Consider the following 27,134-nt stretch of genomic DNA (forward strand, 5'->3'; position numbering starts at 1 on the left):
AGTATGTAGAAATGAAAAAGTTTGGGAAATAAAAGAAACCAAAGTTATAGTTGTGGTAGGTAATTTTAATCATTACTTTTGGGCGTGGTCATATGAGCTTGTATGCTCAGCATTTTGGGAGGCAGGTTGAAGCATGAGGGTTGTAGAAAATTTGAGGCCTAGGCTAAGTAGTGAACAGGAGGCCAACCGGGGCCATAGGGTGAGCCCCTGTTTTAAGAGAAAAAGAGAAAAAGATAAAAGTAAAAGAAGAAAGCAGAAGATAGCTTTGGATTTGGTCGTATTAAAGGAAATAAATGTATAAGAAATCAGTATCCAAGTTCTGCTCATTAATCATATTGCCATTATATTAAGCAACAGTTTACAACAGAATCCTAGAGTTGAAATTCACCTACCTCATGATTTAATCTCTGTGAAAATAAAAATTAAGTACTTAGTACTTAAGTAGAGGCCACCTGTACTTAGAAGGTTTCTTTCTGAGGCTGAAAGTAAACTTAAGACAATAGTTACTGATTGGATCAGGATTCTGTATGAACATGTTTTTATTTTTATGCTCTTTGTTTTTTTGTTTTTTTTTGTTTTGATTAAAAACAAACCCTGTAATGAATTTATTAAAAACAAAAAACAAAAACCTAGTTTTAATGGTCTTGCTTTGAAATACCCATAATGATAACTTTTTATGAAGTTGCTGGATTTTATTTGGTCAGCATGCCAGTAGTTTTCATTTGACGAAACTATTTATTCATTCCATCATTCATTCATTCATATATTTATTTTTCTTTTTTAGTACAAAATTAAAACTATCCAGGATTTGGTTAGTTTAAAAGAATCAGATCGTCATAGTCTGCTACACTTCCTTGAAGATGAAAAGTATGAAGAGGTCATGGCGGTCCTTGGGAGTTTCCCGTATGTGACCATGGACATAAAATCACAGGGTGAGTGGAGCTTCCCTTTGCACATTGATGACTTGCTCTCTTTTATTTGACTCAACTCGTCCTTTGTCCCTTCATCTCACTACATTGTCCTATCTAGCCTGCATTTACTTTTAGGTCAGGCTCCTTCAAACGTGGAGAAATCTCCCTCTGCCCTCTTAGTGCTGATATAGTCAGGCATGCTCCAATGTGTCCTTCTTTACAGCACCTTAATAATGTGATTTGCAACTGGACTTTGCAGAGCTGTAGTTTTCTTGTCAAAACCCTGTTTTTATTTTTGTCACAGTTGTGCTGAGTACGAGGATACTGCTTTATAGTTGGACATTGGATTTTTATTTTGTGTGTGTATTAATCACCTATAGAGTGAGGATATGGGAATTTTAACCTTAGTTGAATTCTTCACACATGGAGCTGGACAGGAGGTTATGCCCAGAGTGTAGAATGTAGAACCCCTTTCCTGTGGTTCCTGCTTTATTTCATGTCATGTCATAGGCTGCCATTTTTGTCTTAATCCTGCCTATGCTGTGGAGTCTTTCTTCAAGCTGATGGACTTAAAATACCAGTTACAATCTCTAAAGTGCCTTTGGGTGCATTGGCAGCTTCTTCAGTGCTTTTTCAGTGGAGTCGTGGTAGCTGTCCTCTTGTGCTAGCTCAACTTCCCAAAGAATCCAAGAGATGTCCACGTGTGATGAAAGGAGGAGATGTCTCACGTACATTATTAAACGAAATAGTTATCTAGTGCTGAGAATAACATCTATAGTAAGCTTTGAAAATTACTGTGCCTGTGCTTCGTGTGTTTTTCTAAACTTTGTATCTGTTTAATTGAAACGACTTATTTCCTACCAATATAATTGCCCTGTCACAATTTTCATAGCTGAATAATATCTTTGAACACAGAAATACAGATTATTAGTTTAGTCTGTCTTATGGTATAGTTCCGAGTTATAGCATTCATCAACTCACTGTTGAGAGGACAAAGATGCAGGGACATATTAGGAATAATTTCTGTCCATAAAGAGTTCACCATCTAGCTGATTATAGAATTAACAGCAGAGCATAATGGATGCTTAGTGTTAGGTGATGACAGACATTGCACCTTATATTCATGTTAAAAATAGTGAGTGCTCTGTACTTTTACTAGCTGGAGAGCTATGCTTACAGCACGTTGCCTTACTGAATTTGTAACCTAACATAAATGAGAAGTAAATGATTTTCTAAAATTGCTTGGAACAGGGAAGCAAATAGTGTCATCTGGTTTTGGTTTATGTAGTATATAGGACATTTGCAGAGTATTTACATATAGTAAATACTTTAGACAACTTTTTCTGGGATTTGGGAGTTTTCTTCTAGATTAGTGAGTTTTTAGACTTTAAAGTCACTAATCTAAATGCTGCATTTAGGGGCTGGAGAGATACCTCAGATGTTAAGTGTGTCAGGTGGTGGCTCACACCTTTAATCCCAGGTGTTGGGAGGCAGAGGTAGGTGGATCCTGTGAGTTTCAAACCAGCCTGGTTTACAAAGCAAATTCCAGGACAGCCAGGACTACACATGGAAACCCTGTCTTGAAAAAACCAAACCAAACCAAAACAAGAAAACACCTCCCTCCCAAAAAAACCCCACCTACTGCTTTAGCAAGGGACACAGGTTCAATTCACAGCCTCTACCTAGTGGCTCACACCCACATATAACTCACGTTGTGTTCATGCATACCTGTGGGCACCCACACATACGTATACAAATAAATCTTAAAAACTGCATTTACAATTTTACCTTTGAACCAAATCTAGTTGGGGGTTTAAGAATAATCTTTGTTATGGTCAATTATTGTAAAACTCATGATTAGAAAAAAATGTTAGAAGAGGCTGTCTTCAAGGAAGTAAGAGTTTATTTCACTATGTTATTTGTATATGTCATGGGAGTCACAGAGTTTGAAGGACGAGTAGCAAATATAGGACCAAGTCTTAATATGGTGCTGGAGATAATTGTTCTCCCTTTATCACTCGAGGCTACATAGCATCTCATGGCAAGCTGTTTCCCCACCAGATACATGAACACATTGATACAGCAGATGTCACAGGTACTGCCAAGTGAAAGTCTAGATGATATGTGGGCCAGGTTTGAGTTCTGACAATGGAGGCTTGTAGGGTGAGCCACACATTCAAACTTAACAACCATGGTGGAGGTAGGTAGCAGTTACAAGTTGTTGGAGACTGCTGTTTTGCACGTGTTGGTGTGTCAGAAAGGTCAGAACGATGTGCTGAACTAAATTTGTAAGGCAGTATAAACAGTAAAAACAAAAATTCTCAGTGTAGAAATTTCTTACAGATAAAATCTTGTAGAAAATGAATATCATTTGAGTAGACGGTATAAAAAGTAATCTTTCTCATTGCTTTGATAAAAAAATAATGCCTGCCGGGCAGTGATGGTGCACGCCTTTAATCCCAGCACTTGGGAGGCAGAGGCAGGTGGATTTCCGAGTTTGAGGCCAGCCTGGTCTACAGAGTGAGTTCCAGGACAGCCAGGGCTACACAGAGAAACCCTGTTTCGAAAAACCAAGAAGAAGAAAAAAGAAATGTCTTACAAGCAATTTTAAGAGGAAAATGGGAGAAACGTTTATTTTGACACATGTTTTGAAAAGTATAGTCCATCATGTGAGGAAGTCTTGGTGTACAGGAGGGGTGTATGTGTGAGTGTGTGTGTGTGTGTGAGAGTATGTGTATGTGTGTTGCGTGCATGAGAATATACATGTGGATAAACAAGCATGCAGAGACTAGAGCAAGATGTTTGGTCATTTTCCCTATCCTTTTCCTGCTACATTGCAGTAAAAGGTCTCTCAGTGAGCCAGAAGCTAGCTCTTTTGACTAGTTTGGACAGCCAACTAGCTCTCAGATTCCACCAGTCTCCACCGCCAATGCTGGTACTACACATACATTACATGCCTGGCTTTTCATGTAGGCACTGACAAGTAACACTGTGGACCCGAAGCTTGTAGAACAAGCCCTTTTACTCCTGAGCCATCTTCTCTGCTCTTTTAGTTAATTTCCTATTGCTGGGATGACACTATGATCAAGGCAACTTACAATAGAAATCATTTAATTGGGACTTACAGTTTCAGAGGGTGAGTCCATGACCATCATGATGGGGAGCCTGACATCAGGCAGGCAGGTGTGGCACTGGAGGAGTAATTGAGAGCTTGCATCCTGATCTGGGAGTTGGAGGCAGAGAGAGTGAGCATGCAAGACTGGGCCTGGTATGGGCTTTGAAACTTCGAAGATCATTGCCTAAGTTGGGGTTTTACTGCTGTAAAAAGACACCATGACCAAGGCAACTCTTATAAAGGACAATATTTAATTGGGGCTGGCTTACTGGTTAAGACGTTCAGTTTTTATCAAGGCAGGAAGCATGGCAGCGTTTAGGCAGACATGGTGCTGAAGAAGAGCTGAGAGTTCTATATCTTGATCCAGCTGCAGCCAGGAGAGGACTGACTCACTCTGGCAGCTAGAAGGGTCTCATTGCCCAGCCCCTCAGTGACACACCTCTTCCAACAAGGCTCCTAATTCTTACCAAAATAGTGCTACAGCTGGGGACCAAACATTCAGACATGAGCCTATGGGCGCCACCCTCATTTAAACCACCACATCTGCTGGACAGTGTTCTTTTATAGAAATATGGAATTCTACACAAACGTGCATGTATGTCATTCTTGTACACAGGCAGTGCTAATCGTCCTGCCTGCCTGTTCTAGTTGTAACATGTTTTTCCAAAGCTAGCCGCTCTTTTACTATAAAGACAATATATTGAAGTTACTGCTTTAAATGTTGCTTTTTAAATGTTTAAGGTCATTGGAATGTTGGATTTTACTATTTTATTCTTTTACTCAGGCATTGGTCAGAGAAGTAAAATTATACTGTATCTACAAAGTTGGTTTTGAAGGCAGTGCTAGTGCAGCTGTGAACCTTGGTTTCTTAAAGTGGAAATGGTAATAAATCATAATAGTTCTTTAAGAATTAAATGAAACAATTGTTGAAGATGACCTGGAGAATTATTTTAATACTCTTTTAAAAATATGTTCAAAATACTGAAGTACCAAGTTGTTTTGGGCAAGGTAAATATTTCTGTTTGCATTGACTGAGAACTTCTTTTTCTCTTTTGTTCTGTTCCTCCTGTCTCACAGTCTTGGATGATGAAGATAGCAACAACATCACAGTAGGATCCCTAGTTACAGTGTTGGTTAAGTTGACGAGGCAGACCATGGCTGTGAGTAGTTATTTGTATTACTCATGTAGCTATACTTACTTACGTAGAGTTATTACTATGGAGACTTGTTTGTGTATCTGTTGGTTTGTGTGAGAATGCACATGTATTTGCACATGGTACACATGGATGTGTGTGGAGACTGCAGGTCAGTATCTGATGTTGCAGTGGTGTTGTTTAGATGGTGTCTCTCACTTACCTTGTGTTTGCCAATTTAGTGAGGCTGCCTGTCCAGCTCATTCCAGAGGCCCACTTTCCTAGAACTGGGATTGTAAGCATGTGCTATCCATCATGTATGGCTTTAATTTATTTTTAAGATTTAGTCATTTTGTGTGTATGAATGTTTTGCCTGTTTGTATGCATTTACACCACATGAGTACCTGGTAAACAGAGGTGAGAAGAGGGCATAGGATGCCCTGGAACTATACCTATGGAGGTTATGAGCCACCATATGGGTTCTTAGAATTGAACCCAGGACCTATTTCTGTTACATATTTCTGTTACCTTTCAAATTAATTAATAAAGTTATCACTCAGGCTTTTTATTTTGTCTATGTGTGTTTGTGGAAAATCCCTTGGGCTGTTTGGCCAGCCAGTCCAGCCAAGTCTATAAGTCAGTGAGCGAACTTGCCTCAAAAACTAATGTGAATGAAAATAAGCCTTTTGACACCAACCTCTGGCTCCACATGTGCACCCTTGCACACACAGTGTTGGTAGTGTTGTGCTAGGCTTTTTACCCATCACTGCAGACAAACTGAGAAAGCAATACTTTACAGTTCTAGTGTAGTGGCACATGCCTATAATCCCAGCAACTTGGGCTCAGGAGGCTGAGAGGGGGCGATTGTGAATTTAGGGCAGCTGGGTTACATGATCCCTGTCAAAACTATAAAAACAAACAAAATAGTAGTGCCATCTTGACTTCTTAATAAGACTAGCCTGTCTCTTAGAGCTTAATAATTATGTTTGCTTTAATTTATTTGCTTTAATAATTCTAAAGATATTTATTACACATAATCTCTACCACTTGTCATATTTCAGTATGCATTTTTACTAGGTTCTAATTGAGCTTTAAATTGTATGATAAGTGGTTATACTTTTAGGATATGTGGATTTTCTTGGCAATCTGATAATAATAAATTTACAGTACTCCCTTGATGGTGAAAATTAGAATAGTGTTATATATTCAAATTTCCACTATAATATTCTTGCTTGATTAGTATTAGAATAAGTGATATTTTAAATTGAAGTATTTTTGACTTTAAAACGAGTAAGCATATATTAAGTCATCGAGTTTGTTAACTTAAGTAGATTCTGCTTTTGAAGTCTATTTACAATAGCTGTGAGATACTTCTGAAGGTTACTACCTGGGTATGTACAGACTTATAACTGCCAAGCCTACTCACCCTCCCAATTGCAACTGATTAACAAAAGCTTTATGGACAAACATTTTGAAAGATTTTATTTTCCATCTGAAAGACAACTATGGGCTAATAGTATTGTTCTTGTTGCCCTAGGAAGTGTTTGAAAAGGAGCAGTCCATCTGCGCCGCTGAGGAGCAGCCCACAGAAGACGGGGTAACTAACAACCTGAACTCTCTTACCTTCTTGATGAAGAAATGTTCTCTTTACTTCTGTGGTTGACTTACATTACTGCGGGGCATAATGCAGATTATGAAAACACTTATTTTCATCAGTCTCCTCTAAAGATGACTGTTCAGCCTTAATTGTCATATGTGGTTTGCAGCAGAGTGATGCCAACAAGATCAAGGCAAAAGGAGGATGGCAGCAGAAGAACAAAGGACCCAAGAAAATGCCCAAATCCAAAAAAAAGAAGCCTTTAAAAAAGAAACCCACAACTGTACCCTTACCTCAGGCAAAGCAGCAGAAGCAAAAGCAAGCAAATGGAGTTGTTGGGAGTGTGAGTCTGCAGTCTCTGTTACTGTTGTTACTAAGATGTACTCTGTGTATGTGTGTGTGTGTGTGTTAAACTGTTCAAATGTACATACCGTTCCTACATTTCACACACGAACATCTACATTAAGTCCAAGCCAAGATTTGCCATCCTTTCTTTATTTTCTCCCTTCCAAATGCTGGAATTGAATCCAGTACCTCATGTGTAGTAGGATAGTACCCTATTGTTGAGCTGTACCCAAGTAAAGATTTCAAAGCTCTGGGCTTGGGAGTAGTTCAGAGGATCTATGTTCCTGCATAGAACCTGAATTCTATTCCTAGCACCTGGATCAGGTGGCTCACAACTCCCTGGAACTCTATCTCCAGGGCATCTGTCATCCCCAATGTCTATAGGCACTCACATGTGCACATACCACATAGAGATACAGGCATGTACACACAAAAATAAATACCTAAAAGGTATGTTGAACATTGTTAGCATTCAGGAGAGCTCCTGTGAGTCCCTTCATAGTCAGTGGCTCTTCCATTCAGTATTCATCTCTCACTACTGGGACTTAGTCACTGTGATTTTACTTACTAATAAATCCATATAAGTGAAATCATTCTTTAAGGTTTATTTTTATGTGGAAGATTGTTTTTAATCTGTCTATATAAATGGCTGTGTACCATATATATACAGTGCCCTAGTTAGCCAGATACCTAACCTATTAGGTTCTCTAGAGGGCACTTGGTACTCTGGAACTGGAATTACACATGGATGTTAGCTGCCACACGGGTGCTAGGAGTCAAATTTGGGTTCTCTAGAAAAAAAGCCAGTGCCCCTTAACCTCTATGCCATCTCTCCAGTCCTGCCCCTTCCTCTCTTCTTTCATTTTTTGAGACAGAATCCTACTATGCAGCCCTGGCTGGCCTGGAATTTAGTATGTAGACCAAGATGGCCAGAGATAAACCTGCGTCTGCCTCTGCCTCCTCAGTGCTGAGATTAAACATGTGTATTCTCTTTTCTCTTCTTTTTCTTTCCTTTTCTTTTCTTTCCATTCATCCTTCCTTCGTTCCCGCCTTCCTTTCTGTTTTTGTTTGTGTGTTTGTTTGTTTGTGCTAAGCATGTTGATGCACATCTTTAAGAAGGCAGGGGCAATTGGAGGCTACCCTGGTCTACAGAGCAAGTTCTAGAGCAGCCAGGGTTATACAGAGAAAAACTTTCTCAAAAAACAAGCAAAAAAACCCCCCAAAAACTTATTATTTATGTGTTTGTGAATGTATGTTGTGTGTAGGTGTGCATGCATGTGAGTGGGTGTGTGTAAGTGTGTGTGTGTGTGTGTGTGTATTTGTTCATGAGTGCAACCTGTGAATTCATTTAAATATTATCTTCAGCTCTGTGATCTACCTTAAATGAATTTTCCCTGACAATGTAAATTCTGAGATATTTATTCCAGTCTTTATTGAAAATACAACCCTTTTCTTGCTGAATTACATTGGCATTTTGTTTAGAACAAGTGGCCATAGTGCTTGTAATGTGTCCCTCCATCACCATAACCCACTGCATGTGCTTCTCCTTAAGCCAGTGTCACGCTAGCTCTACTGCGGCTCTCGGCCTTTCCACATGATAGTGTAAATTCCCTAGATGGTAATTTTACTGATTTTCTTAACTATTTTGCATCCAGCTAAACATTTAGAGTGAGTAATTTTCTCTAAAAAATAATTACTAAATTTAGACATAATTGGGTCTCTGGTTTGAACGGGGAATTAACATAGTACTGTTACCGAGTCTTTGTTCACCCTCTTTGGCTGTCTTCGTTAACTTAGAGCTTCTTTATATTTTCTCAGCAGTAAATGACAGGTGTGGACATTTGTATTGCTGTGCACTTGATAACATTTATTGGTTATTTTAAATGAAAGAAATAAAATTTGTTTCAGTGGCTTTTACTGCTTTGCAGGCATGTAATAGCTTTTTCTTAAAACATTGACCTTGTATCAAGCATCTTAATGACTTGACATTGATTTTAACCATTTATAGATGTTCTAATTACTCCACATATGCAGTTGCAGCTGTTGTGAGGGAAGACAATTTTTCTTTTAACCTTTATGCCCTCCATTTCTGCCTTTTGCCTTTCTAATCCCGAGCTAGTTTAGTTTTGTGGACAGTGAATTAGCTTCAGAGACTCAAAACGATAAATACTGACTGGGATGCTCAGAACTTTTGTTTTTGATTTTGCCTTGTAGGAAGCTGCAATAAAGGAGGAAGAAGACGACATTTCTGACAAGGGCAGTGATTCTGAAGAGGAAGAAACCAATAGAGATTCTCAGAGTGAGAAAGAAGATGGTAGTGACAGGGAGTCTGATAGAGAGCAAGATGAGAAACAAAGCAAAGATGATGAAGCAGTAAGACCTGGTGTCCTTATCCATGTCCCCCTTACCCTCTTATGCTGAGAGCAGAGCCAGTGCACACCCCAGGTCCAGATGTGTTAGTTACATCACTTGAATCCTGTTTCTGATGACTGCTGGAGCTGGGGGTTCATTTGTTTAATTGTTTGCTTGCCTTAACTCATCCATTTTAGAATCTCATTACTTTACAAATGTGTTTGTTTTGAGGTATTCTCAAGGAAAATTGTTTCAGACAAGGATTAGAAATCCCAGTTTTCTTAAGTTTGTTGAAATTACAAAGCAGAAGCAGGTCCTGTGTCTGAGTGACACTAGTCTGGTCTCTTAAGGAAAAGTGCAGTGATGGAAAGTGTCTCTGGAGATAGCAGTAAGGGAAGGCAGGAGCAGCCCTTAGAGGACCTTCCATGCCTTCCAGAGCATATTTAGAAGTAACCCTGGTACTAGATAATCAGGAAAGGGGAAAGCTTTGATTAGTTGCTAGATCTTGAGTGCTTTTAGACTCGGAGAATTTCAGAAATTATTTTCCCAGCTCCACTCTAAGAAAGGTTTGTCGTGTTGTTTTCTGTATCTAGTATTCTCAGATGCAAATCAAGGTTTTACAGATGAGTTTCTTTCTTGCTCTCTTTTTCTTTTTACTTTGTATTATTTCTTTTTCTTTTCTTTGTCTTTGAACATGCTAGATATCAGGGCCAGCAGATTTAAAGTAAATTAATATATGTTATGAAAGCTGAAGTAATGGCATAAAGATGTGATCAGCTAAGTTCTGAGGCAGAGGGATATTTCTTGTAGGCTTCTCTCAGAAGTTTATACATTAGGGTTTTACTGTCCTGAAGGAGTTAGAAGTTTAAAAGACTGGGAACATGCATTTAAGAGTTTAGGGTGAGTGAAATAGTTTGGTAACTTGAGAGGAGTGTAGGTAGAGATGAAGACAAGAAGGAGAGGGAAGGAAGCTGTGTTGCAGGCTCATTAAGGTCAGATCTGGAGCAGTCTTGTCGTGTGCTGTAGGGCTTAGAGGCATAGTTACATGAGGTTTGTGGAAATGAACTTCAAATCCTTTGTAGCTAGTTGGCATTGTGAAGAGTAAAAGCTAAAAACGCATCTAAATGATCTCTGAGAGATATCAAATGTCACATATTGATGTTTTCTTCTCCCAGGAGTGGCAAGAGTTACAACAGAGTATACAGAGGAAAGAGAGAGCTCTTCTGGAGACCAAGTCAAAGATAACACACCCTGTCTATAGTCTCTACTTTCCTGAGGTGAGTTTCGCTCAGCCCAGTGTTGCTGTTATTCCATTTCTGCTTTCTGTAGATTTCTCACTAGCTGTGCACTGCTTTGTGGGATGCTTACTGCTCCAAGGTGTGATAACTAGTTTATTTTTGATAGGTCACCCTCATAACAAAGAATATATTGTAGCATGAATTATTTTCCATGAATATGTTGCTGACAGGGGATTAGTTTTTAAGTCTGTATGGTTTCCTATTCTTCTGTCATCTCTGGTCCTGTTACTGAGTATTGTGCTTAATGGCTGTTTCATTTAGAAGTGAGAGGAGGCTTATAAGATAGATGAATGCATTAGTTTTACTTTGGTTACTTGGCTGTTCTGAGTCTTCCACCCACATGGAGTTTTAAGTAGGATGAAAAAATTCTTCCGAGGGTTCTTTACATAGTTACTTGGTACTCTTGTGCCAGGAAGTGTTCGTGGACCCCAAAAGACCACCAAGGAGCTGACTGATGTAATCACGTAAGGATCTCTTTAGTACAAATTCGAGGTTGGGTTTACTCACCGCAGACACCGCAGACCTTCAGGAAGGTCTGGTGAAACAGCCTCAACCTCTCATCGGGACAAGGTTTTACAAAAAAGTAGGAGAAGGTGAGGGGGTGGGGTCCAACCGGCAAGCATCTAATTGAATGTCTATCATAAGCTGTCTGGTGGGTGTTCTGAAGCAAGACCGTATACAATTATAGTCTGAAAGTACATCTGAAACAATCAGACTAATCTTTGAATAACTGATGCTAGGGAGTAGCTAGGGAGTAACTCTGGCCAAGGACAAGCTGAGGGGTCCTTCCTGGTGCTTGAATTTATAGCTGCAGGTCAGATTCTCAGCCTTTTTTCTTTTTCTTTTTCTTTTCTTTTTCTTTTACCTTTTTTTAAGATGGGAGTCTGGTCCCAAGATGGAGTAGGCCTAGCCTCTTATTCCCCCCTTTCTCTGGTAACTAGAAGGTTAATGAGACTTCCTGAAGCTTATAGGCTGTGTTATGGAGAGGCTGACAGTGAATTATTGTCTCAGTCTATCATCATGTTTGTTTGTGACATCAGGGCAGTCATCTCAGTGCCAGTGTCAGCTATGTCTAATCTCATGAAAACAGCTAGTAACAGGGCTATGTCTTTATGACTCAGCTAATTCAGGCCAAGTTGTGTTGGTGACCTGAAAAGACTGGACCATCATATTTTAGAGGGGGTCAGGTTTGTCATTGTCCAGTTCTCATGGTGTCCCTATAGCTTGGATAGGGGCCCCAACAGTGGGAGACAGAAGGGAGTCTTGAGGCTGAGTTTCTTCCTGTTGGTCAGGGTCATCTTCAACTGTAAACGTGTATGTGTTGGATCCATGCTGTAATCCTGTCGACCTTCCCAGTGATGGATGTGGTCAAGATGACATCATAGGGACCTTTTAACGAGGCTCTTAATAACCCCTGGCTGGAGGGGGACCTGTTTCATAGATAACATGAAGTTTAGGCCAAACCTGTTTGTGAATTCATTGGACACCTTTGAGATAGTCTAGCAATTGGCACTCCTCGAACTCAGTGATGACCTCTGCCTGGTATGTTAAGAACCATGTGGAGTGGTATCCCGAACATTATTTTAAAAGGGGTGAGTTCCATCTGGTAAGGGGAGTTTCATGCCCTATAGAGAGTAAAGGGAAGGAGAGTTATTCAGTCATCACTAGTCTCTTAGGTCAGTTTAGTTAAGGTCTCTTAGGATTTTGTTTATTTTTTCTACCTGTCCTGAACTCTGGGGTCTATATATACAAGTTTTTAATCAATCTCCAGAATATTGACTAGTCTCTGACTTACCTGGGGCACAAGAGCTGGTCCATTGTCTGACTATCATCTGAGGAAGCCCATACCTTGGCAGTATGTCCTCTAAGAGCTTCTTTGTCACTATGAATGTGGTGTCATGTTTGGTGGGGAAAGCCTCAGTCCAACCTGAAAAGGTATCTGTAAACATCAGTAAATATTTATATCTAAATTTTTCTGGTTTTACCTCTATGAATTATGTTTCTTAAACTCTGGGCTTTGTGCCTCTAAACCTATTACTGGGTCTAATTTCTTTAACAGGTAGGCCACTGGCCAGATCTTTCGTCCATGAAGAGATGGAAGGGCTTAGTCACATCTGGCAACCCCAAAGCTGTGTAGAAATTTCTGTCTGGTCTCAGTGAGCCACCTCTGACCTTTCTTAATATGTATCTCCCAGATCTGGGAAAATCACCTGTAGTTGGCAGAATGGGGCCTTTTTAGCAGAGGCTTGATAATCTGAACTTTCCAGGGCCTCCAAGAGGTCTTAGTCTCCTTTAAACATTTTTGTTTGATTTCTGGTGCCACCAGGAAGTCATTCACAAACTGTAGGAGAGTCAGCTTAGGATGCTGGGTTCTCAGGTCTTCGCTCTTGGGTGCCAAGGGTAAGCCAAAGAAAGCTTCTTTTAAATCTAGCACCATATACCATTGGCGCTTAGGAGGAACAGCATTCAAAGGGGGGGGGGGAGGTGTAGGGATTAGGGGCTGTTGGGTGGATAATGAATGGGTTACCCTGTTCACTCCCAAGTCCACTGTTCTTTGGGTAGGTAGGCCATGAGTGTTATTTAATTCCTGTTGCTCCTTGGACCTAGGATTTTTTTTTTTTTTTGAAGAGACTTCATTTTCAGGTTTTAGTAAGACAGAGTAGAATGTTAAGCTCTATTAGCAACAAGGAAGCTGGTGCTTTGCTTTGCTTTGCTTTGCTTTTTTCTTTTTTTTTTTCTTTCTTTTTTTTTAATTTTTAGGGTTACCATGGGCATCTTTTAAGGCCATGGTTTGAATAGGCTTTTTTTTCCTTGGTGTATTTTCTGGCCCAGTGGCCCTCTTTTTTTATAATAAGTACATTGGTTCTTTCCCATGTTGCACTTTAGGGCCCCCCAGCTCCCCTTAGCTCTTTCTTAGAAGTCATTTGTTTCAGGCATCTCCTATAGTCCTCTGGGATTGGCCGTGGCTGCCAACAGGATCTCTGTCAGATCACCAGTCTTTTGTTTTCATTCTTAGACCTTTTTCTAGTCCCTAAACCCCTTGTCATTTTTTTTCTTAATATTTGGTGCTGCCTGATAAAGGGTAGAGCTACCACTACTTTCATCTTTGGCCAAATTAGTCGTTTTGATACCTGCCAGTAGAGACTGGTGACTTAAGAATCCTTTCTTACAGGCTGGAGAGATGGCTCAGTGCATAAGAGCACTGACTGCTCTTCCAGAGGTCCTGAGTTCAACTCCCAGCAACCACACAATGGCTCACAACCATCTGTAATGGGATCTGATGTCTTTTTCTGGTGTGTCTGAAGATAGCAACACAGTGTATTAAATGCATAAAATAAATAAATAAATCTTTAATTATTAAAGAACAAAAAAGAAACCCTCCTTACTTTATCAGGACTGGAGTCCCAATCTGGGTGGGTTCAGGGAAAGCCAGCACAGATAGCTGCTTGGTGAAGTTTCCTGGCCTCTGTCTGAGGTGAAGACAACCTGCCAGAGCTGTTGGTAATTATCTCAAGTGGGCTTGTGGGTGAAGAGGACTGTCTCTAGGAAATTAATTAAATCTTGAGGGTTTAATTAATCTCTGAAAAGCGGGAGTTCTGAATTCTCCAGTAAAAGTCACTAGTGGCAAGGGGCCAATAGGATGAAGTTGTTTTCCTTGATCACCGACTAGCCCAGCTGCACACAAGGGCAGGACAGACAATAGACTTGGGCTCAGAAGACCAATCTCAACTTTTAATCTTTGGGCAGAGGGCGTTGGGGGCAGAGCCTCTAAGAATTCAGTCTGAAGCCGTCCTGGGTTGCCACCTTAACATAGCAGCATATTGTCTTGTTTATTCTAGCTCTGAGTAGGTAGGTGACTGCACAGAGTACCCTAAGGCACGTGGAAGGGAGTGGTTGTTGTTTCTAGGTGGGCTAAGTGTGGCAGGATGGTGTCAATGGAGACCCTCTCATTACAACTCAGAGGCTACATCTACAGCCTACATCTGCATCTTGTTCAGACAGGGAGTGAGCACTTCTCCTGGCAGGAAGGGTAGCAGCCACTCACTGAACAAAATGAGTGACCAGGAGTCTATTCTACGTTCCGGTGTGGAAGGAGACATCTGCCAAATTGGGGTCTCTCCGGTCCAGGCTGTCCTTGCTTGGAGCCCTGTTCTCTGGGAACTCATCTTCCATTTGGGGAGATCTTCATTAGGGCCACAGGAGGCCCTAGTCTCAGACCTTTCTAGGGGCCCAAGGACGCTTCCCCACCCCTGCCTGTGCTCAGCTGAGTTGCCTGCTTGCAGCTTGCCACCCCACCAGGCCAAGGGAAGCCCTTGACACCCCTGTGCGAATTGTCAGGGAGCTGGCCAGGTTCTATGTGTCCCACAGCCAGTGGGAAGCAGGTGGGAAGCAGCAGGGAGGGCCCCGCAAGCAGCACTGAGAAGGGGCACAGAGCCCTCCACACACCGCTGGGGTGCAACACAGTGCCACTATGGTGGGCCCTGTCTCCCCAAAGATTTGTCTGCCTCTGCCTCCCTATTCCTGAGATTAAAGACATGTGCCACCACGCCTGCTTTCATAATTAAGCTATATTGTAAACATGAGCACAGCTTCACTCATTCTTTTCATGCTGCAACAGCAAATCTGAACACCTGCCGAGGTCTCCATTGACACTGCATGTTGAGAGTGTTTGGTTTGTATAAACTTTGTATACTTTGTATACGAAACAAACGTTGCAGGATATGTGATCACACACTTTACAGTGTGATATTTACTGATAAAACCTGTTTCTAGTTGTGGTGTGGCTTGCCACTTAGCACACACCTTTAATCTCTTTGGCTGGAATACAGACATGCCCTTAGTACACACTTTTAATCCTAAACAATGAAGGTAAAGTTAGTTTATAGAAGAAAGCCATGTTTGAAAGTGATGTCTAATTGAGTGGCAAATTAATTGAGTACAAGATTTGACAGGATAGGTTATGTCCAACTCTCACGAGAAAATGTTACTTAAAGCAGTGCAGAGAAAAAGATTTTACCAGGACGGTTGTACAGAGACAGGTTGCAGAGAGAACAAGCCAGGGAATGAGGCGCCAGAAGATTTGAACAGATAGAGTTAGTTTGAGGCCAAGCAGGGAGGCCAAGAAAAGAGGGATTTGTAAGGGTGGGGCTGGGAAGAGAGGAGAGAGGGGCTGCTGTGGTCAAGATAGAAAAGCAATTTAAGAGAGGAAAAAAGAAGCCAGATTGAATCAGTCAGCTTGGAGAGGAGTTTTGGACCAGAACAGTTGAGTTGACCAGCCAGCAAGAAAACTAGAAATGGTGAGCTTATTTAGCAGTAAGTCTCAGAGGCTGAAAACATTCTAGGCCTGGATTAGATTGTACAGAGGCTAGGTTAGTGGAGACAGTAAGCCTCTGAGGCAACAATTAATTCTGGCAAATAAAAGATATTTCTCTCTCTCCCTCCCTCCCTCTCCCTTCCTCTCCCTTCCTCCCTCCCTCCCTCCCTCCCTCCCTCTCCCTTCCTCTCCCTCCCTCCCTCCCTCTCCCTTCCTCTCCCTCCCTCCCTCCCTCCCTCTCCCTTCCTCTCCCTCCCTCCCTCCCTCTCCCTTCCTCTCCCTCCCTCCCTCCCTCCCTCTCCCTTCCTCTCCCTCCCTCCCTCTCCCTTCCTCTCCCTCCGTCTCTTTCTTTCTCCCTCTCTCCACACATACAGAGAGAGACAATCATTCTCCTGCTCTAATCAGTGCACATGTGTGATTTACTTATTAGCCTTGCTCATTCTAAGAGTGCTGTAACCTATTGCACTTAACAAAAGAGCTCTTTGTTGAGTTAAAGTAGCATTGTTAAAAAGATACACAAAAGTAATAATGAAAAAGCCAGTGAGGTGGGTCGTAGATAAGGAACCTCCTGCTGACCTGAGTTTCAACATGATGGAAGGAGAGGACTGCTTCCACTGGTTGTCCTGACCTCTGCACATGTGTCATAGCATACTTGCACCAGCATGCATATAAACACACACAAATAAATACACACAAAACCACAAACATTTAAAAATGAAAAAGATCGTCAAGCAAAAATGTTTCTAAGCGACCTTTTAAGGGTAAAATAAATGGAAAAGGTATTGATACTGGTTTAAATATTTTCCAAAGAAATTATTTCAATAGAATTTTTCTCTCTCTCTTTTTTTTTCTTTTTTTAAAAACAGGACCTCTTCTAAGTGTTGGAAAATTGAGAGTTTCGGATAGTGCTCTTTTGACTAATATATATTTAGCACATCCTGGAGTTTACTTTTAGCTTCTAACATTTTCCTTTAAACCACTTAAGAAGGTATCTTTCCTGCTCAGTCCCTACTTAAAAGAAGTGATGTAAGCAGACACCTAGCATTAGTTCACTATTGCAGCACAGTGATGGTTTCGGGCACATGGAGGCTTGTGTTTATTAATAAAAGCATTTTCTGCCCTTTGTTCTATCATTTCTAATTCCCAGCTCTCTCTCATTGTGCATTCTAGTGGCAGTTTCCTAATGAGCTTTTTGTTGTTCTGATCTTCTGAAGTTCAGCTAGAAATGCTGAACTTTCTAAAATAGTAGTGTGCAATTAAAGATGGATAGAAGCCCTTCGAATCTGAGGTGCTCTCTTTTAAGATGTTGCCAGGTAGTGGTGGCGGATGCTTTTAATCCAACAATCAGGAGGCAGAGGCAGGTGGATCTCTGAGGTTGAGCCAGCCTGGTCTACAAGGGAGTTCCAGGGCAGGCAGCTACACAGAGAAACCTGTCAAAAATAAATTAGATAGATAGATAGATAGATAGATAGATAGATAGATAGATAGATATAGATGACAGATACAATGTTTAATGTATTACGCTGCCCAAGTCCCTTCTACTTATACGTTATGATGTTGTTTAATATAAAGTGTTTCCCTTTTTTAGAATACCTTTTGTCATTTTAAAATAAACTGTGGGGCTGGTGAGATGGCTCAGCTGGTAAGAGTGCCGACTGCTCTTCCAAAGGTCCTGAGTTCAAATCCCAGCAACCACATGGTGGCTCACAACCATTCATAACAAGATCTGATGCCCTTTTCTGGAGTGTCTGAAGACAGCTGCAGTGTACTTACATATAATAAATAAATAAATAAATAAATAAATCTTTTTTAAAAAAACTGTGGATTTTTAAGATTGAGATCTATTAGTAGCCTTTATGGGGTTGTTGAAACTCCAAAAATTATTTGGGGAGTAATGAATGAATGAATGAATGAATGTATCTTGCAGTCGTTGTTGATACAGTGCCTGGATCAGTATTAAGATTGTAACAAGGATAGCATTTTCAAAATCAAGACAAATTTAAACTGTTTCTCCAGTTCTTTCTGATAACTCATACTCTTTTTTTTTTTTTTTCTTTCTTTCTTTCCCCTTTGCAGGAAAAACAAGAGTGGTGGTGGCTTTATATTGCAGATAGGAAAGAACAAACATTAATATCCATGCCATATCATGTGTGCACACTGAAGGATACAGAAGAGGTAATTAGCCAACAATATTTGTTTTAATATCTTACCTTTATGATGTTTCATTAAAATTTTAATAATGTGGCTTACTGTATTTTGCTCATTGCATTTTCTTTGTTTTTGTTGGGGCCAGCCCGTAACATTAGTTCTGGGGTACATGATGGTCTCTCCAGATACCTGCACTTATGTGTATGTACACACACACATCTAATTTAGAATGAAAATAGTTTTGTTTTGTTTTGTTTTAAGGAAGGGAGGATTAATCTCAGAAGGGTCATCCATGTTTGACAAATAGTCCTTTACTTTTACTTTCATGACAAGGTTAAGACACAGAAGTAAACTTGTTCTTATAGCAGTCGGGAAGCAGAGAGAATAGGGAAAGGATAGGAGACAAGATAGACCCTTCATAGGCACACCCCTTCTGTGGCCCACTTCCTCTAGCCAGGGTCTGCCTCCTATTGCCCATCACCTTTCAATATGTCATCAAATTATGTTGCCATCAAAGGGTTAATCATAGATTGTATTGTAGCTCTCAAGTTTGTGATGAAGGGTCATTTACTCAATAAGTTGTTTACTCATGGAAGCTGTATTCTGTTCTACTGTATCTTGGGGTATATGGATGTGTGTGTGGATGTGTGTATGAGTGGTTTGCAGGCTGTGGTCCAGCTAGTACAACAATGGCTGTCTCTCAACAGTCCACAAAACTGGATGTCTCAGATGGTCTTCAGTGTATGTTGGAATCCCAAAGCAGTAGGATATATGAACTTGCCAATAAGAGTGAGGGCAAGCAGATAAAGAGCAAAAGCTGCTGTCTTCCATGTCTTTTATATAAGCTACCACTAGAAGGTGTGGCCCAGGTTTAGGGTGGGTCTTCTGACCTTAAATGATCCAGATTTAAAGTTGATCTTTCTTAATTACTGTTCTTTTTCTGTGAAGAGACATCATAACCAAGGCAGCTTTTACATAGGAAGGAATTCAGTGGGGGGGTCTTACTTACAGTTTCAGGAGCTTAGACCATTAGCATAATGGCAGGGAGCATGACAGCAGACAGGTATGGTGCTGGAGAAGTATTTGAAAGCTGTATCTTGATTTGTTGGCAGAGAAAGGGAGACTAGGCCTAGCATGAGCTTTTGAAATTTCAAAGCCCACCCCCAGTAACACAGTTCCTCCCCCAAAGCCACACCTCCTTATCCTTCTCAAATAGAGCCACTCCCTGATGCCTAAACATTCAATAAATATATGAGCATATGAGGCCATTCTTATTCAAACCACCACACTTCACTCTCTACCCCCATATATAGCCATATCATAATATAAAAATGGGTTCAGCACAACTTCAAAATTCCCCATAATCTGACACAGTCTCAACATTGTTTTAAAGTTCAAATTCTCTTCTGAAATTCATGGCAGTTTCCTTAACTGTATCCCCCTATAAGGTCAAAATCAAAAAGCAGATCATATACTTCCAACATACAATGGCACAGGATAAACATTGTCATTTCAAAAGGAAGGAAGAGAACATAGTGAAGAAATAATGGGCCAGGGCAAGTCTTAAAACCAGAAGGGCAAACTTTAAATTCTGTATCTCCATGCCAAAACACTCTTTAGATCTTCAATTCCTTTCAACTTTGTTGACTGCAACACACTTCTCTCAGTCTGTTTCCACTCCCAGTCTGCAATTCTCCTTGTCAGGCAAGTGCTCGGCTCGCCTACACAGTTCATGTCATCTATTTTGTTGTTACTGGGGCTCCCTCACCAACAGGATTTCTCTATGTGGTCCTGGGTGCTCTGGATCTAGCTCTGTAGATCAGGCTGGCCTCGAACTCACAGAGATCCACCTGCCCCTGCTTCCTGGGAGCTGGGATTAAAGGCGTGTGCCACTACTGCCCAGCACTCCATTTTTAATGTATTTTCCTTGTGGTATTTATGTAGATAATATACAGATTATTTGCCCTCCCCAAATTTTTACACAAAAGTTGGCAAATACTGTGCTTCACAACCGACCTTTTTTCTTCTAACAATAAAACTTGGGCCTGGATCTCCTGAGTTACAGTCTCTTGCCACAAGTGTAATGCAGTTGTTAAGAGTGAGCACTGATGTGATGCAGCGTCACAGTTCAGTTCATGGCCCTGCATATCTGCCACAGGCTCTGCTTCCTCTTCAAGTTCACAAGCAAAAGGAAGGTCACTTGGTTTTTGTTCTCAGTCCTTTTTTCTCTGGGTACATACACGCCAGCCAAGCGTGGCGATCACTGGAGTCAGAACTTGCAGCTCCTTTTTTGTTTCTTCATACAATCCTTTGCAAGACTCCGCCAGGCTGTTTTGTTAGAGTATCAGTGTAACTTGTCTCACTGCTTACTCACTACATTTCTTACTGGTCACATATTTCATGTGTCACACGTTGTGTGTGTTTGTCCCCATTTGTAGTGATAAGGTTTCCTTACTTCCAGAGTGTTTGGTGAACCTCATCTGTGGTATGTTATTTGGGCATCGTACTGTTCTCTGGATATTTTTACCAAATGTTTAGCATGCAGTGATGGTTTGGCTGTAAATCACTTTTTATTCTATAGTCTGAATTTGTTTTAACAGTGAAAGTAGACACTCAGTGAGGTCGGGCATATTTTTGTGTGTACGTTTGTTCCCTTGTTTTTATTTATCTCTTAACTTGGATGTCTTTCTTTTATTGTGAGGAAGTGAGTCTTTAAACATGAACATGAGTATTCCCCCTATTTGTTTCGGGCCCCAATTTTCCAAGGTCTGGGGTTACAGATTCTCACCACAATGACCTATATTAATTTATAATATTGGCTACAAAAATCTGGAATTTGGAGACTGGAGGCAGATAACTAGAGTATAGAAATGTTATTTTAAATATGCATTTTTACTCTCATATGGAATTGAAATCTCTAAAGCTATGTTACTGTTTGTATTTGTTTATGACTTGATTGGAAATTTAATATCCTTTTGGGCTTGTTTTTATATAGTTTTATGTAATTTATACTTTATTTTTCTGCTATGGATAGATGTTAGGGTAGTAAAGGGCCTTATTAAAACTAACAAATCATTTATTGAAATATAATGGAGTAAAAATATGTAATTCTTTTTAAATTTGTTTTCATAATTTTGAGTTTCATATATGAATATAGTGATTTTTAGTTGTTTTGTATCTATTCTTCCCTCTGATTTCTTCTTCCCTTGCCCTTTGAAGCCCTTTTTCCCAACAAGTAAGTGTGTGTGTGTGTGTGTGTGTGTGTGTGTGTGTGTATTTGTATGTTTCCTACTGAGTTTCATTTGGATGCTCGCATGAACGTGGGTGAAAAGCTGTTTACTGGAAAGTGGGCACCTTCGTCCCCAGCAACTGTTAACTGCCAGCAGCAGTCCCTTGGGAGTCTTGGGTCTTGCTGGCTTATGTGGTATAACCACCGCTGCAGTGAGTTGGGAGTTCAGCGGCCCTGTCATGTCCTCAAGACTCTTTTCTGCAGCAGATCCCTGCTCCAGCTCTTACATTCTTTCTGCACCTTCCTCCCTGAGTCTTGAAGTGTTCTTTTTGGATTTTTAAGGCATAAATAATTTATTATGGAAATAGAATTTGGCAAAAATTACTTTTTATCTAGCCAAGTCTATTTAACCTTTCATTTATTCATACTTTCATTCTTTATTGCATTTCTTTTGAGTGTTAAGGTGGCAGCATAGAATTTAATATGCTTTCTTGAGCTGTGTACATAGAAATGAACCCCAGTAGTTCTGCTTAATTTGATTTCCTTTTTGTTTAGAGTTTATAATAGATGAGATGGAACTCACACGTGCTGTTTGTTATTATGACAGTGTGTGCAAATCATCTGCTCCACCCTCTGAGGCAGGAAGTTTAAAGGCATTCTCTTGGTCTTTAAAGTGTTGATTTTTATCTTCTTAGGTAGAACTGAAGTTTCCCGCACCCGGCAAGCCTGGAAATTATCAGTATACAGTGTTCCTGAGATCAGACTCCTATATGGGCTTGGATCAGATTAAACCACTGAAGGTAGGACAAGTGAGCAGTCACTGAGGGCACATGGAGTGGGCCCTGAGCAAATGCCTGAGGCAGGCTGGAGACAGAGAAAGACCACCTCATACGCCTTCAGTAATAGCTAGATTTTTAGGGAGCCCTGAACTTAGATTGTACGTTGCTTTAGTGGTCGTTTTAATGCACTGTAACATGTGATACATCTCAGGGCTTTAAAAAGGCTGGTGGGGGTCAGATGGAGACAGGACTCATTTTTCCTTAGACTTTACTGGAGTGTTTGTTGATTTCTGAAATGAAGATTTTTTTTGTACTTTTGGGTTTTTTTGTTTTGTTTTGTTTTTGTTTTTTTTTAAATCATCTTAGAACATAAACTTTGTGTATGGTTTGAAACACACTTTACTCATTTCCCTTGAGCTTTTCATACACGTCATCTCTTAGATTAGTGAGATTGTGCTAAATGATTGTGACACTGTTGAGAGTAAAGGAGACAGGAAAGGTGAGTCTGTCTTTCCTCCTGAAAGCTCTGTATTTCTTGTGTTGGCCATAGAATTTTACTTCCTAGAAGTCTTTGGAAGGCATACTTGAATTTTTCTTTCTTCAGCCAAAGACTTCTAATTAGAGACCACTCAGTGTTATTGCTTAGGAATCATGGTTGCTAGTAGTTTGTGCCATAGAAATACTTTCTTAAATGCTTGAACTTCCACAGAGTCAAAATGTTGAACTATATTAGAAATTGAATTACATTACTAAGTATATTTAGCGTTTTTATTTGCAGAATGAAGAATCTTTGTAATGAATGTGCTGAATGTAGAGTTGCAGCTACAAAGTTCACTCTCTGTGATTGCCACAGTCAGAGAAAACCTTCACTAGATAGTGTTTTCATTATTCTTCTCCAAATTTCTGACATACGTATTTAATTGTTTATAGTTGGAAGTTCATGAGGCCAAGCCTGTGCCAGAAAACCACCCACAGTGGGACACAGCGATAGAAGGTGACGAAGACCAGGAAGACAGTGAAGGATTTGAAGACAGCTTTGAGGAAGAGGAGGAGGAAGAGGAAGGTGGAGACTAACCCGAGTGAGTGGACTACAGCGTTTGCACATCCTTGCAAACATTGCTGCTCTGTGAGAGGTCATAAAGCAGCAGCAGTGAGGGCTGATATGGAGGGAAGGGTTGCCGACTTTACTAGAAACGGATGCAAAAAAGAGGCCGCTGGTGCCAGGGTACAATCTGAAAAGGGTTTTTAAAGCCTTTCAGGTATGGGGTGGTGCGTTTATCTCATCTGCAAATGATAATAAATCCTTTGATGTTCCAACTGTCCAGAAGTGTGGGCTGTGCATTACCTGATAGATTATGCTCTCAGTAAAAGTCAAGGCACATGAAAACAATCTATAAATGAGGAGCTCTTCTTTGTTCAGCTTTAGTTTTAGTAAACATTAAAATATGATAAGCATCACACATGTTTTAAGTAATGTCTGCTCAAGTTTTTAATCTGTTAGTAAGCTCTATTATTCATTTATCAATATTTTACAAATGGTAAGATTGTAACAGTTCCATATGTAAGTTGAAACCATAATTTTCATCTATCTTGGCCATAACTTAGCATTCTCACACATTCCACATAATACAGAGGGCTACATTTTAGAATTTTCCATTCTTAATTGCCCAGAGTTAGCAGACGTTATAAAAGTGGCTTTTATTGGCTTACAGCCTCTTAAAGCCTCTGGTGGTGTCAGTGCAGGATCGAATTAATCCGATAAGCTTCAGGGCCAAAAGTTACTCCGGGACCACACGTTCTCTGACGCTCGGTTGATGTCATTCAGCCTTTTGGAAAAGGTTCACTAGAAAAGCTGCACTACATTCGTAGTTTAACCTACCTGACTCTGTCCGAAGCCTTCTGAAGACAGTAACTACAGCATACAAAGGAGGCACTTTTGTATTCATTTGGACTCCTGTTAATAAAATAGAAGTTTGACTCATTTTATGTTTGTAATCGTGTGTGTCTTTTTACTCCTAGAGAAAGGGCATAAATAGGGTAATGTTTTATTTTTCAACTCTAAAGTTTAATATTGTACCTCACTGTGGAAGTGACTGCTATCTCTGTCTACTCTTGGAAAGCCCAGGAGGAAGAACTCTTCTCTCTCATTTAGTACAACCTAAAAGATAGTGCTCAACACAGAGTAGAAATGTGTGTGTGATGAGTCACTGAGGTCAGAGGAATATTTTTATTACTAGACATAGAGGACACACACGTCTACAGTACTATAAGACTGACTGCAATAATCCTATCAAACTCTCCATAGGCCAAAGTACTGTTGCAATACTAACTTATCACCTGTTTATTTAAAAGGTTGCTACTCTTCCTGCAGAATTATCGCTGGTATTTTGTTACTACAGTAGTTGGAAATAAAATTTAAAAATTACCAAAAATGAATTTTTTGTTATTGTTCTAAATTTAAGATGTAACATGTAATAGTTGTTCTCACTGGAACCCTGCTTCCTTCCTCTGCAGGCCCGGGGGTGTGGCTTTGCCTTCAGATCGAGACTGGCTGGGAAGCTCCAGGGTTGGCTGGCGCTGTTAGACGCAGGCGGGAGGGAGGGAGGGAGGGAGTCAGCTGTGTCAGGTGAGCAGAGATGAACAGCCAGAGCTGTGCTGGTCACATTTCCTAGTTTTCCTGAGGGAGCCAGGCTCAAGGACCGCTTCTCTAGTGGCTCTTTGCCCTCTGAAAGGTATACAGACTGTTCAAACAACTGGCTTCTCTGGCTTGAGAGTCTCTGGTGAGGATTTTACACCCTGATAACAGCACCATGCTTACAAAACAGCATGTCTTCCATGATTGGAAATTCCAACAACTTGATTCTGTTTGCCTATGTTGTGATGTGTAGCAACATCTCAACCTAAAGGACCAGTTTTCCTCTTAACAAGTGCTTTGGGGAAAGACTCCAGCTAGGGTGCTCGTCTCTCTACTCAGTCACTTAACTCCACATCCCTATTTTTCTCTGGATTAATAATTTGTCTGAGTTTGCATTTAGTTGAAGGGAGATACAGAGTGAAATTGATTATGAAATTAAGTAGTTTACATTGTGTAAAAGTTTTAATCTCTAGATCTGCAGAATGTCTGTCAAAATAGAGCTTTCCACAAGGGGTCTTCCTGCTAGTGGAAAGTGTGGCAGGTGCGAAGGCTGACATCGGGCCACCTGACTGAGGTCTCAGACCCAAAAGCAGATGTTCGCAGTCTCTAAACTGTTGGGATTTTTGAGAAGACTCGAGACATTGAATTAAGATTCTGTGTGTGGAGCAATCTCGTTCTTTGCTCTGCCTTTCCCAGCATGCCCTAGGGGTGGAGAAGAACAGGCTGTTGAGTGGTACTGTCCTGCTGTGCTGGGACGTTCGGGCCTGTCCGACACCAGTTCCTGCCATGTGGAATGAGGCAGTGTACTGAGGCTTTCTTTGTGTGACTTGATTTGTGTTTTGTTTTTGAGACTCACTATATAGCCTTGGCTGGCCTTGACCCACAGTGTAGCCTAGGATGTGGACCTTGTAATCCTCCTCTGGCCTCCGTCTCCGGAGTAATAGGATTACAAGCAAGAGCCACCACGCCTGGTGTTAACGTATCTGCTACATGTATTCAGGTATCCGCTCCAGCTGCCTCCTACCATACACTGGAGTGTTGTTTAGTAATAATGTGTATTTCAAATGCACTACATGTTTTTGAGGGATTGTTTATCATGTATTTACTGAATTTCCATGTCCGGGCTCTGTCATTAGGCACTGTAGCTATATGGACACTCTCTGTGTTAAGGACTTAACTTGGACTTTTAGTCAGCACATGGTGGGAATTTCTCCTTTCTCCACTGGCACAGTGGCCAATACCTCCCCTTTCCTTTCCTTTCCTTTCCTTTCCTTTCCTTTCCTTTCCTTTCCTTTCCTTTCCTTTCCTGTTGTTGTTTGTTTGTTTGTTTGCTTGAGCTTGTCACTAGGCAGAGGAATTCTGTTTGAAGGAACTAGCTATTAAGTTAGGTGGCCTTTGCCTAGCCCCTTATCCCTTTTGAATAAAGCAACATGCATCTTTTGTTGTTAAATGCTTCTTTTTTGAAGCATTTTCTCGACTCTATGAATCCCCTATTTAGTCTGCCTTAAAGTGAAACAACGACCAGTGAACCGAAGCATGACATTTTACCAGCTGTGCAGTGGTTAGCTAAGTGTGTCTTGAGATGTTAGCATCATCATGCACTTAAACTTGACACTAGGGCTATTTTACAAACCTTAACAAACAAAACAGATGCCACCTTGTACATTATCCTGTTACTGAGCTAAAAATCCAAATAGCAATCATGGGCATGCTTTAGAACTGTGGTTTCAGGCAGGGGTATACATCCTGGGGGTATGCAGATACTAAGTCCATTGAGAAAATGTTAAAATAATGATTCTTTGTATTTAATCTCATCCTTTTAAATTTCTATTTTTATGTGTTTTATAATGTACATAATATATTGTACAGTTGTACACTTATATAATTTATAAATAAATAATACATTTATTGGTGCATTATTTTTTCCCTGATTTCGGTGTGTGATGAAAAGATTCGTATACTACTGTTTTGTCGTATAGATAGGATGACGTTTCAATGAGCTGAAGGTTGGGGCTTTTGGCACTCTGCTATCTGAGTTGACAGTGACATACTTTGACACCAGGAGGCAAGGCTTCATTTGTTGTATCTAGATCTCCTGCTGCCCAGAAGAACAAAGAGGATGGATGCCCTTGGAGTGGGGCCATGAAAGAGGAAGGACTGTACCTTCCATGAGCTGGGTAGTCATTAGCCGCTGCAAATTAAAGGCTGGTGTGGGAAGGACCATCCCTCCAGTGCAGAAGGAGCCACGTGCCTGCATGATGGTAGCAGTGACCACCAC

The 27,134-nt window shown here is 40.6% G+C and overlaps 1 protein-coding gene across 5 annotated transcripts in view; it reads left to right on the top strand.

Annotated features, from left to right (window-relative positions):
* Sec63 (SEC63-like (S. cerevisiae)) overlaps positions 1–26,775 on the top strand; it is a 71,019-nt gene extending 44,244 nt beyond the window's left edge. For 3 of the 5 annotated variants that reach the window (NM_153055.3, NM_001359286.1, NM_001359284.1), the window contains 9 exons: positions 785–932; positions 5,104–5,186; positions 6,697–6,756; positions 6,926–7,099; positions 9,316–9,474; positions 10,629–10,730; positions 18,142–18,240; positions 22,138–22,242; positions 23,152–26,775. In NM_153055.3, coding sequence (NP_694695.3) covers positions 785–932; positions 5,104–5,186; positions 6,697–6,756; positions 6,926–7,099; positions 9,316–9,474; positions 10,629–10,730; positions 18,142–18,240; positions 22,138–22,242; positions 23,152–23,295 — 1,074 coding nt within the window. In that variant the 3' untranslated portion in view covers positions 23,296–26,775. The remainder of the gene's footprint in view (positions 1–784; positions 933–5,103; positions 5,187–6,696; positions 6,757–6,925; positions 7,100–9,315; positions 9,475–10,628; positions 10,731–18,141; positions 18,241–22,137; positions 22,243–23,151) is intronic. The other 2 variants (NM_001359283.1, NM_001359285.1) reach the window with 1 other exon arrangement.
* Positions 26,776–27,134: the final 359 nt, after the last annotated feature.

This window comes from Mus musculus, chromosome 10 (assembly GCF_000001635.26).
Source record: "Mus musculus strain C57BL/6J chromosome 10, GRCm38.p6 C57BL/6J".
Classification (NCBI taxonomy): domain Eukaryota; kingdom Metazoa; phylum Chordata; class Mammalia; order Rodentia; family Muridae; genus Mus; species Mus musculus.